The 12,106-nt window shown below is 45.6% G+C and overlaps 1 protein-coding gene across 3 annotated transcripts in view; it reads right to left on the bottom strand.

The window, feature by feature from the left end:
• Window positions 1–2,097: 2,097 nt before the first annotated feature.
• PACS1 (phosphofurin acidic cluster sorting protein 1) overlaps window positions 2,098–12,106 on the bottom strand; it is a 57,116-nt gene continuing 47,107 nt past the window's right edge. For 2 of the 3 annotated variants that reach the window (XM_070950712.1, XM_070950713.1), the window contains exons 20-25: window positions 10,581–10,623; window positions 8,955–9,090; window positions 6,967–7,086; window positions 6,457–6,683; window positions 5,577–5,696; window positions 2,098–5,062 (exon numbers count right to left, since the gene is read on the bottom strand). In XM_070950712.1, the coding sequence (XP_070806813.1) occupies window positions 4,950–5,062; window positions 5,577–5,696; window positions 6,457–6,683; window positions 6,967–7,086; window positions 8,955–9,090; window positions 10,581–10,623 (759 nt within the window). In that variant the 3' untranslated portion in view covers window positions 2,098–4,949. The remainder of the gene's footprint in view (window positions 5,063–5,576; window positions 5,697–6,456; window positions 6,684–6,966; window positions 7,087–8,954; window positions 9,091–10,580; window positions 10,624–12,106) is intronic. The other variant, XM_070950714.1, reaches the window with a different exon arrangement.

Genomic DNA, 12,106 nt, shown 5'->3' with positions numbered 1-12,106 from the left:
CACCGGCGAGCGCGCGGCCCCGCCCCCAAACAACCGCCTTAAAGGGGAGGCGGAGGAGTAAAAAAAAAATTAAATAAATAAAAGCGCGTCGGAGGACAAATAACCCAGCGGGTTTGGCGCCGCCTCCTCCTCCTCCTCGGCGGCCCCGCCCGCGCCGCTTCTCTTAAAGGGGAAGGCGCTGCTGATGCTTTCCGCTTGGACGGGGAGATGCTCCAGTTTGCAATAATAAAATATAATATACTATACTATGCTATGCCACAATATAATATAATAACTATAATAAATAACTATGATGTTATAATATATAATATACTATAATACATATAATAAATTATATCTGTATTATATACTATACCATAATTATAATTGTATAATATATACTATACCATAATATATATTATATAATTATATACAGATATAAATTATATCTGTATTATATTATAATATATACTATACTATAATATAAATTGTAACTATTATATATACTATACTATAATACATTATACTATACTATATACTATAATACATATAAAAAATTATATCTGTATTATATACTATACCATAATATAATTGTAATTGTATTATAATATATACTATACCATAATATATATTATATAATTATATACAGATATAAATTATATCTGTATATTATAATATATACTATACTATTATGTTATAATATATACTATAACACATATAATAAATTATATCTGTATTATATACTATACCATAATTATAATTGTATAATATATACTATACCATAATATATATTATATAATTATAAATTATATCTGTATTATAATATATACTATACTATACTAAATATAAATTGTAACTAATATATATACTATACTATAATACACTATACTATAATTGTAATATAGTATAGTATAATAATATAATATCGTGTTTCCCCGAAAATAAGACCCTTATATTTTTTTTGAACCCTGAAATAAGCGCTTGGCCTTATTGCCATGCGCTCAAAAGGTCGATTGGGTTTATTATGAGGGGAGGTCTTATTTTATGGGAAACACGGTATTATATTATTATACTATACTATATTACAATTATAGTATAGCGTATTATAGTATAGCATATTATATATAATAGTTATAATTTATATTTATTATAGTATAGTATAGTATAGTATAATAAATATAAATTATATAATACAGATATAATTTATATATATCTGTATATATAAATTTTATATATATTATAACGTATAATATGAAGTATAATAAAATATAATATAAGGGGGGGTGTTGCTGCATAAGGGGCCACAGACCCCAACTTGTTCCCGTTGCATGTTGCATGGCAAAATATAGAGGGAGGGGGGGAAGGAATGCCATGTTGGAGAAGGCGGGGTGCATGATGAGGACTAGGATCTTGACTTTGATTAGGGAGAATGGTGGCGAGCAAAATGCCTGATTTGCACTGTGTGTGTGTGTGTGTGTGTGTGTGTGTGCATGTGAGAGAGGGGGGGGGAGTTGGAGGTTCCCAGATCCAACCTCAGCTTTCCCTAATCTCTCATACCCTCTCATCCTGTCCAATTTTAATTCATTTTAATTAGTGCCTAGTTCAGGGAATCGGATGTGCTGTGGATCTGGACAGCCCCTAAACCACTAGGAATTGGGGGGGGAGAAAGTGGGATGTGTGAACTTCTCATACATATTATAGGCAGTCCTCGACTTACGACAGTTCATGTAGTGACCAAAGTTTCAACAGCTTTGTTGAAAAAAGAAAATGTGATTTATGGCTGTTTTTCACACTCGTGTCTGTTATGGCATCCCCCCACCCCACAGCCACTTAAGATTCAGACACTTGGCCACTTCAATCAAATCAATCATAGCCCATGTCAATCAATCAATCAGAACCCACCTCAATCAAATCAATCATAGCTCATGTCAATCAATCAATCAATCAATCAATCAATCAATCAATCAATCACAACTCACTTCAATCCAATCAATCACAACCCACAATCAATCAATTCAATCCAATCAATCCATCACAACTCCCCCAATCAATTCAATCAATCCAATCAATATTTGAAGCACTTTACGAAACAAATCCACCTCGAGAGAGAGAAATATATATATTAAAAAAAAAACAATTTATTTAATGAAAAAAACAAAAAACAAAACCAACCTACAAGGAAGTGGTTGAGGGACAACGGAATCCCCGAAGGATCAAATGCATTAAAACGCCAATCCGGCTACGAAACCCAGAAATTCTGAATATGGATCATTGGGATGAAGTGGGGATGTGGAAAAAAAACAAAAACAAAAAAACTTGAAATCTGCATTCTGAACAAAGGAGAGGAATGAGCACAATTACAAAAAAAAAAAAAGAAATATATATATATATATATACATACAAAACTCATATTTATGTACAGTAGCCGAGAGAACAGACCACGTGGAAATTCCGATAGTTCCAAAATCAAAAAGATGTGCAAATTCGACACAGCGTGTACAAGAAAACACCCACGGTCCTTGAATGGAGTCACTGTAACAGTCAAGACGGGGGGGAGCTTGGCGGTGAGACGGCAAAGGGGGACGTTTTCGAGGCGGGCAACCAGAAGCTACCCGCACCCAAAAAAACAGGGCTCTGTTGGGGGGGATGTCCCCATTTTTTGAGCTCCTTTTGCAGCCCAAAACAGAGGCCTGGGTCTCCGTCGTAACTATCCCTAGGATCGCATCCCAACTCTTTGTCTTCGCTTCCGGAAGAGAAATAATCCCACCGTTTTCTCACAGTCTTCTGAGCCACTGGCTTGGTGGTCCATGGCTCAGGAGCATGGATCTTTCTGGACCAGCCTGTTCTCGATCGGGGTCTTCTTCCGACCCTCCAAACCTTTGGGAAATCGGATGGAAATTTTGGAGCAAGCGAGGAAGTGTCGAGACTCTACGGTTTCTCTGGTCCTTTTCTCTGGGGTCTTTTTCTCGCCAGGTTTTGGCAAGGGGGAGGCCATGCTTTTTCCCAAGCCTCTCTCTGGAGTAGCAGGAATATTCAAGAATTGTGCTTAATTATATAAGTCCTCTGCTCTAGCGGGAGGGATGGTGCCATTGTCGTCCCCTTGGAACCAAAAGTCCGCTGGGGTGGGGAAACAGGTAGGCAAACTCTCAACAGAAGGAGCCAAAACCAGGGAGGAAAATAAAAATAAGAAATATGGGGATTGTAGAGACCGAGATTTTTAACCAGGGAAATGAGATCCTCTAAGCTGGCTGATCCCTCCGAGATTTAAAGGGGATCTCGCTAATCAGACCTAAAAGTCTTGTTGCTGGTTGCTGTTTATTCTCATTATTTTTACTTTTTAATCCAAAACTGAACTCTGGAAAAAAAAAAAAACGTCGAAAAGATTGGACGGCAAGCTACACACCTTCTGTTTGGGGAAGTGGGGGGGGGCAAAACCCATCCGGTGTGGGGGTATCGAAGAGCTCCCCATAAAAGGGGAACGGTTTCTTTTATTGCTGATTATAAACGGAGATCCAGAGGTCTGAGCTTGCTTAAAGGGAAAACTAAAATTTAAAAATAAAAAAAGAGGGGGAGGTTAAGACAGCATCCGTTGACCCCCCCCTGGAATTCCAGAGTCTGGGTTCCGCTTTTTTGAGAGGTGTGTGAAAGGGTTGATTTTAAAAAGGATGGCGTGGGAAGAAACGAAATCAGAGAGAGGTCATGAAGAGGTCTCCCCACTGGATCGGTTCAGATTTACGCCGAAGCGCTGCTCTTAAAAAAAACAAACAATAATTTGTTTTCTTGGAGCACAGCTGTAGACGTGATCCCTATTCTAAATTTGGGGGGGGGGGGCGGTGATTCCACCTTCTCGCTGCAAAATCTCGTTTTTTCTCCTTTCCAAAATCAAGGGCTTTCGAACGAAGACAATCCAGCAGGTTTTAAGATGGTGTGAATTCCCGCCTGGAGTCTTTTTTTTTTTTTTTTGGCCAATTCTTGGTTTCTTTCCTAAATCCGAGACAGGAATGAGGCTGGGGATCTCACCTGGCAAACAGGTGGAGGTGTCGAATGGCTTCCACGGTGAGACGTCAGAAGAATGGTGCAGGAGAAGGGAAGAGGTTTGGATTGGGGGGGGTTGCCCTTTGTATTATGGGATGCCCCCACCGTGACATTCCAGAGATGGTGGTTAGCAGGCGGAGCCGAATAGGACATGAATCCTTCCCACCCCACCTTCCGCGGGGTATACCGATCTTCTCCATCGCTTTTCGTGATCGGAGAGACGGAGCTAGTCCGGTTCAGTGAGGAAAAGGCCGGTTCGCACAAGAGGGAATGTTCTTTCCACTCTCCTCGCCCAGTGGAGTTACTGCTAACAGCTGGGGTTGTTAAACAGCCCCTAGGGAGCTTTGCCGTGTTTGTGCTTCTAGAAAAGCCGAAACGAGACAAAAATAAAATTTGGGAAAGCATCTCCGGGGTCGGAACAGGATGGAACAGGAGGTGGTGAAGAAGACAAGTTTTCCACAGATCACGAGTTTGCCAATAGGCTCTTTCGGAAGACTCCGGCACACCGGCGTGCCGACCCAGCTCAAGGGAGAGAAGTGGTGCGCGGTCCGATGAGTGGACGGGAGAGATCTGGAGTGATCAGAAGAATCGGTTCTTGAGTGGCGGCACGCTCAGCACGGATGAGAGGCCGGAGGCCCACGGCACGATGTGGCGGTACGCGTTATAAAAGCAATCGGTGGGCCAGGTCTTTGGCTGGATCGAAAATGGAACACCCCCCCTCTGTTTTGGGGGGTTTGGGACCCTCCATCCCTCCCTCCCTCCCTCCCACCCCACCCACCCCTCTCCAGCAAAGCCCGATCGAGACACAGGAAACGCGACACGGGTGAAGTGAGCTCAGCGCAGCTCTCGGTTGGCGGATGGTTCGGATGGAGGTGGCGGCCCGACGCCGTGGCAGAGCCAGGAGGGCGCGAGAAGGCGTCCTTGCCGTCTCCCTTTCAGGCTGGCTTGGTGCCAAAAAGTCCCACGGGGAAGTGCTTGACGTGGGTGGGCCACTGGGCGGCCAGCTGAAAAAACTTGATGTCGCTCCATTCCACTCCGTCAATGGAAACTACGAAACAACGGAGGGGGGGGGGTTGGTCAGTGGGTCAGGCGGCCTTGTCTAAAGCTGCACTTATATTGAGAGAGCCAGCTTAGACCGGGGGTGAAGGCTAGAAAGCAGGAGACAGGGAGTTCTAGTCCCACCTTAGGCATGAAAGCTGGCTGGGTGAATAGGGGCCAATCACCAGGAGACAGGGAGTTCTAGTCCTGCCTTAGGCATGAAAGCCAATTAGGTGACTTTGGACCAATCACCAGGAGACTGGGAGTTCTAGTCCCTCCTTAGGCATGAAACCCAGCCTGGTTACTTTGGGCCAATCACCAGGAGATGGTGAGTTCTAGTCCTGCCTTTGGCATGAAAGCTGACTGTGGGGAAAACAGGAGGAAGGAGGAAGATTAGGTAAATTCACTGCCTTAAATTCTCCTTGGTCTGTTCTATGTCTCCTCTGCTTGGAAATCCTTCTCCAGTGGACTATCACAAGTCCCACTCCCCCCCAAGCCCCCTCCTCCCCCCCCCCAGGCCTTACCTTTCATCATGGTCTGCTGTTGTTTGGCCGAGCAGATGAGCCGGCTGATGCCGTCAATCATTTGGCTCTTGGAATCGACCTCTCTCTCTTTGGGTTTCTTGCTCAGGAAAATGGTGGGCACTAGAAAGAAGGGAGGAAGAGGAGACAACACCAGTTGGGGGACAACTCGGAAAGCAGCAGAACGAGACGATTCCTTTGGACAAAGGCCAGCAGGCGGCTAGTCCTCAAGGATCCCCTCGGGAGGGAGCGTGGGGCAGCTATAAGCGGCTGCCCATCGGGAGATCCCGACAGACGCTTCTCCTGGTGGTGAGGGAGAGGGCTTCTGTCCCCCATCCCCTACCCTGTTCTGATCTAGGCTTCCCCAGCAGCACGAAGCCGAGTCCTCGTCCCGATAAACCCCTTTTATTTAATTTACAGCGAATTCCTCTCCAGCAAAGTCTTTCAAGATAGTTCAGAATTCCCGACCTTTATCAGGCTTGGCGAGTGGCCAGGCCGATATCTTTCAGACACCGCCCATACTTGTAAAGAATGCAGCAATGAACTAAATTGCCTCCTGCAAACTCCACTCCCCTTTCGCTCCTCTTTTACTCCCTCTGGGAGGGGCCATTCATCGTCCACCTGTGGCTTTACTCCTGAGTCGCCCCTTGTTCTTAAGCCGTTTCGTCTGGCAACTCTGAGCATGCGCACACCGGGAACAGGCTCCAGCTGTTCGTCTGCCTCACTGATGTCTGACTCCGAAGGCAGCTGATAACTAGCAAACGGTCCTGGCCCCCTCTCTGCCTCCGACGCAGAGCCCTCGTCCGAGCCTTCCCCAGATTCCAAGAATGGCCCACGTTCCTCCCCAACCTCCTCCCTCTCCGAATCTGCTACCACGACATACCTTTCTTGTTCTTCTCCTTGGTGACGACCGTCATAGCCATGGTCCCCGAGGGCTGGGTCTCCCCGCTGTTGGGAAGCCGCGAGACCTGGACCGAACGGAAGACGCTCTTCAGGGTGTTTTTGGAGCTGCTGTCCTTCTTCTCCCCTTCCTTTCTCTTCTCCGTGGGTTGAACAAGCCAGTAATCGACCTGCAGGCCGATCACATCGCTGTAAGGGCTGCTGGGAGACCTGGGATTCGGAAGAAGAAAGAAAGAAAGAAGAACAAGAAGAAGAAGAGCGGGCAAGTAAGTCAATCCGGCACTGCCAGGCAGCTCCCCACCCCCCCTTCTGAAAAACGGAACAGCAAGAGAAATGGAGGAGGAAGCCTCAAGCCAGGGTTTTTTTTTTTTTTTGAAACCTCCAGAAACCCAAGGACGGCCAAAGCATGGGAGCAGTGCTTAGGTGACTTCCTGCCTGATAACAGGAAGCACTTTTGCCAAGCGTTGACGGGACAGAAGGTGGTGGCACTGACCTTGGGAGGTGGGGGGAAAGGATGCTGCCTAGGGAAGGATCAGATAAGAGGGAGCCTAGCCCACAGCTGTATAACGGGCAGAGAAAGAGACTCAGAAAGGAGCCGCCGTAACTTCTCAGGCTGGAAAAGAGACAGCGGGAGATGGGTGCTTTCAGACTTGCGAGGTTCGGTGAAAAGGAAGCCTTTACAATAAAGTAGAATTTAAGCCCATCCGGTCGGGGGCTTGTTTTTTCCCCCTGTCTGGTCTATTCCAGGAAGGCTTACAATGAGTTGGAAGGGACCTTGGAGGTCTTCTAATCCAGCTCCCTGCTTAGGCAGGAGGAAACCCTACAGTCGTATGTCAGAGATAGCACACAGAGTCCTCTTTGTGGGCACGTACGCCGTCGCCAGCTGCTCTTCTCGTTTCCAGCTCGCACATGCGTGCCGGCCAGCTGGTCTTCGCGGCCGCCAGTGTGCCGGAAAACAGCCTGAAAACGGTCTGAAAAATGGCCATTTTTCGGGCTGCTATCAGACCAGTTTCAGGCCGTTTTTTGGAGTGTTTTCAGGCTGTTTTTCGGGCTGTTTTCAGGCAGTTTTTGGCTAGCTGGATACCCATGCTCCGCTACAAAACTATGTGATGGGGCTTGATAAATCGACACTTACAGCTTGAAAATTAATGAGTAGTTACAATCGGCCTCTCCCCTTCTCTCCCTCAGCCTTGCCCCACAGAAGCCTCCCCTATCCTGTCCCCCTTCTCTCCCTCAGGTTTTCCCCATAGAAGCCTCTCTCCTTCTCTCCCTCAGCCTTGCCCCACAGAAGCTTCCCCTATCCCCCTTCTCTCCCTCAGGCTTTCTCCATAGAAGCCTCCCCTATCCTATCCTCTCCCTCAGACTGGCCCCATAGAAGCCTTTCCTCTCCCCTTCTCTCCCTCAGGCTTGGCCCCATAGATCCTCTCCTCTTCTCTCCCTCAGGCTGGCCCCATAGAAGCCTCTCCCCTTCTCTCCATGAGGCTTGCCCCACAGAAGCCTCCCCCATCCTATCCCCTTCTCTCCAGAGTTATTTTCGAGTTGGCAGTGGGAGTAGAACGTCTAACTCCTTGGCATCAGAGTGTGTTAATCATAGTATAGGAAATACGAATGCTCTGGTGGTCATTTCGAAAAATCCTTTCTTAGCGAGCACCTAGAAGCCAAGAGGAACATACGTGGCAAATTTCAAATTTGTAGGCTTTACGGTTCTGGAGATTTCGTGATTACGGCGTGAGTGGTTTTTGCTTTTATATATATATATAGATTTAGGCCATTTAAGCCAGCAACCGATTTGTTAAGTGAATCTCCCTCCCCCCTCGACTTTGCTAGTCAGGCGGTCGCAAAAGGGGATTGCGTGACACACACCCCCCTCCGGGACACTACGACTGTCATAAATATAAGTAAGTTGTCAAGTGTCTGAATTTTGATCGCGTGGCCACGGGGAATGCAGCAACGGTTGTGTGAAAACAGTCCTAAGTCACTTTTCCCAGTGCCGTTGTAACTTTGAGTGGTCACTAAATGAATTGTTGTAAGTCGGGGGCCACCTGTGCTGATTTTACAGTCATCTAGGAGCCTGCTTTAGTATCCACCCTAGAGTGGTGCGGTGGCCTAGAGGTGGAGCTCTCGCCTCACAATCAGGAGGCTGTGAGTTTGGTCCTAAGTAGAGGCAGATATTTCTCTCTCTGGGCACAATGAGAATATTATCTGCTGAACAAAACTCTGCACTGGTGATAAGAAGGGCATCCGGCCAGTAAACACTCAGGTAGCTCCATTCAGTTGCCCAGACTCTATCCCGCAAGGAATTACGAGATCGTTAATAGAGGATGATGAGTACTGAGACACCTCGGGGGCAGTGCAAGAAAATTATTCCCCGTTCTGAAGCTTGGAGGGAGGGTGGGGGGTCCAACACGAAGTCTTTCGCAAAGACCAGGAGAAGAGAACGTCCGCCATGCCCAAAATCTTGGTGTCTCCTGACTTACTTACCCCACCACAGCCAAGCCGCTGGTCATCGAAGGGGAGGACGGTGGGGTGGCAGAGACGTCCTTGGCGAGGCCCGAAGTTGAAGGCGGAGAGGTGGAGGGGACGGTGAGGCTGATGACCGGGGAATCGTCCCCCTCGCCTGCGAAGGAAAGAAAGGAGGAAAGATTTTGTCCCAGGGATGCTTTATCACCTTGAAGGTGTGTGTGTATGGACTTCGATTCCCAGAATCCCCCAGCTGGCGCGAGTCCTCTTTTTATACTCCAGAAAGCATAAAATACCATCGAGGTCTCATTTCCCTCCCATTATCAAGACGGGCTGGCTATTTTCTAGGCGACGGTGAATATTTGGATGCAAGGGGCACCTGGGGTGAGCCCAGTCTTAGAAAAATAATAAAGGTGGGATAAAAATTAATAATAATAATGGAACGGAAGGGAACGGAATGGAAGAGAAGAGAATATAGAAAAGAGAATAAAGAATAGAATATAGAATATAGACTATAGAAGATGGGATGGGATGGGATGGGATGGGATGGAATGGAATGGAATGGAATGGAATGGAATGGAATGGAATGGAATAGAATAGAATAGAATAGAATAGAATAGAATAGAATAGAATAGAATAGAATAGAATAGAATAGAATAGAATAGAATAGAATAGAAAATATGGAATGGAATGGAATGGAATGGAATGGAATGGAATGGAATGGAATAGAATAGAATAGAATAGAATAGAATAGAATAGAATAGAATAGAATAGAATAGAATAGAAAATATGGAATGGAATGGAATGGAATGGAATGGAATAGAATAGAATAGAATAGAATAGAATAGAATAGAATAGAATAGAATAGAATAGAATAGAATAGAATAGAATAGAATAGAATAGAAAATATGGAATGGAATGGAATGGAATGGAATAGAATAGAATAGAATAGAATAGAATAGAATAGAATAGAATAGAATAGAATAGAATAGAATAGAATAGAATACGGAATGGAATGGAATAGAATAGAATAGAATTAGAGTAGAGTAGCGTAGAGTATAATAGAATAAGAGTTTAGAATAGAAAATGGAATAGAATAGAATAGAATAGAATAGAATAGAATAGAATAGAACAGAAATGAACAGAACAGAACAGAACAGAATAATGAAGAATAGAATAGAATAGAATAGAATAGAATAGAATAGAATAGAATAGAATAGAATAGAATAGAATAGAATAGAATAGAATAGAATACGGAATGGAATGGAATAGAATAGAATAGAATTAGAGTAGAGTAGCGTAGAGTATAATAGAATAAGAGTTTAGAATAGAAAATGGAATAGAATAGAATAGAATAGAATAGAACAGAAATGAACAGAACAGAACAGAACAGAATAATGAAGAATAGAATAGAATAGAATAGAATAGAATAGAATAGAATAGAATAGAATAGAATAGAATAGAATAGAATAGAATAGAATAGAATAGAATAATGGAATGGAATGGAATGGAATAGAAAATATGGAATGGCATGGCATAGCACAGCATAGCATAGAACAGAATAATGAAATAGAATGTGGAATAGACTATGGAATAGAAAATAGAAAATAGAACGGAAAGGAACAGAGTTTTAATTTAAATAAATACCTGCTGCTGCAGGTGAATCTTCAATGAGGCCCACCTTCACGACCTGGAAGAGGAAGAGACACAGACTGTGAATCCTTTTCCAACCTACCCCCCCTCCTCTTCACATCAGGAGCCTGCAGGTGGAAGCCAAACCTTCCTATGGGAGGACACTTACACACAGACACACACAAACAACTCTATCTATATAATTTGGATATTTTATTCTCTCCCCCACAAGCCAACAGGACTAGGGCGGCTTTTACACCGGAGGAAAATCCGCGCGGTGATGAAAACACCGGGCCCGATTCTCCACCGCTCCATTCGGCTGTTGACTCACCTGTGGAATCTCAACTCATCACTCTCAATTAGTTGCAACCAGGGGTAGGCTTGTGAGGGTTCGGGGGAACCTCTAGCTAAGATTCTGTGCAGTTCGGAGAACCCCCAAATCGTACTCCTGGCTGGCCCCGCCCACCCCACCCTGCCCTTCACAGGAGTCCCCATGCAGCCCGTTTTGGATGCAGGTAAGTGCAGGCTGTGCGCGGAGACTCGGGGGAGGGCGAAAAAAACGGGCCTACCGAAAGTAGGGCTTGGAAAAGGGCCCATTTCTAGCCTCCAGAGGGACTCTGGAGCCTGGGGAGGCTGTTTTCACCCTCCCGGAGGCTCAAAAGAAGGAAGGAAGGATTAGAGGGGAGAGAAGGAGGGAGGGAGGAAAAATTAGAGAGGAGGGAGGCAAAGAGGAAAAGAAGGAAGGAAGAAAGGGAAGTTGTGTGAGAAAGAGGAAGGAAGGGAGGGAGGGAGGGAGGGAGGGAGGAAGGAAGGAAGGAAGGAAGGGAATTTGTGTGAGAAAGAGGAAGGAAGGAAAGGAATTTGTGTGAGAAAGAGGAAGGAAGGGAGGGAGAAAGGGAGGGAGGGAGGGAGGGAGAAAGGGAGGGAGGGAGGGAGGAAGGAAGGAAGGGAATTTGTGTGAGAAAGGAAGGGAGGGAAGGAGGAAAGGAATTTGTGGGAGAAAGAGGAGGGGAGGGAGAAAGGAAGGGAAGGGGAGGGAGGGAGGAAGGAAGGAAGGGAATTTGTGTGAGAAAGAGGAAGGGAGGGAAGGAGGAAAGGAATTTGTGGGAGAAAGAGGAGGGGAGGGAGAAAGGAAGGGAAGGGGAGGGAGGGAGGAAGGAAGGAAGGGAATTTGTGTGAGAAAGAGGAAGGGAGGGAGGGAGAAAGGAATAGAGGGAGGGAGAGATGAAGGAAGGGAGGACATTTGTGTGAGAAAGAGGAAGGAAGGAAGGAAGGATTAGAGGAGAAGGAGGGCGAGAAGGAGGGAGGAAGTTAGGAAAAATTAGAGAGAAGGAAGGGAGGAAAAGAAAGAAGGAAGGAAGAAAAAGAAAAAGAAAAAGAAGGAAAGATTAGAGAGGAGGAAGGAAGGATTAGAGAAGAGGGAGGAAGGAAGGGAGGGTTAGAGTGAGTGAGCAAGTGAGCGAGTGAAGGAAGGAAGGAAGGGTTAGAGCGGAGGGAGGAAAGATTAGAGAGGAGGGAGGACGGAAGGAAGGAAGGAAGGG

The sequence above is a fragment of the Pituophis catenifer genome, unplaced genomic scaffold (genome assembly GCF_029215685.1).
Source record: "Pituophis catenifer annectens isolate HBS135680 unplaced genomic scaffold, rPitCat1.0.hap2 SCAF_10, whole genome shotgun sequence".
NCBI lineage: Eukaryota > Metazoa > Chordata > Lepidosauria > Squamata > Colubridae > Pituophis > Pituophis catenifer.
Note: the sequence above shows the minus strand (reverse complement) of the source record. Positions and strands in the feature narration are given on the sequence as shown.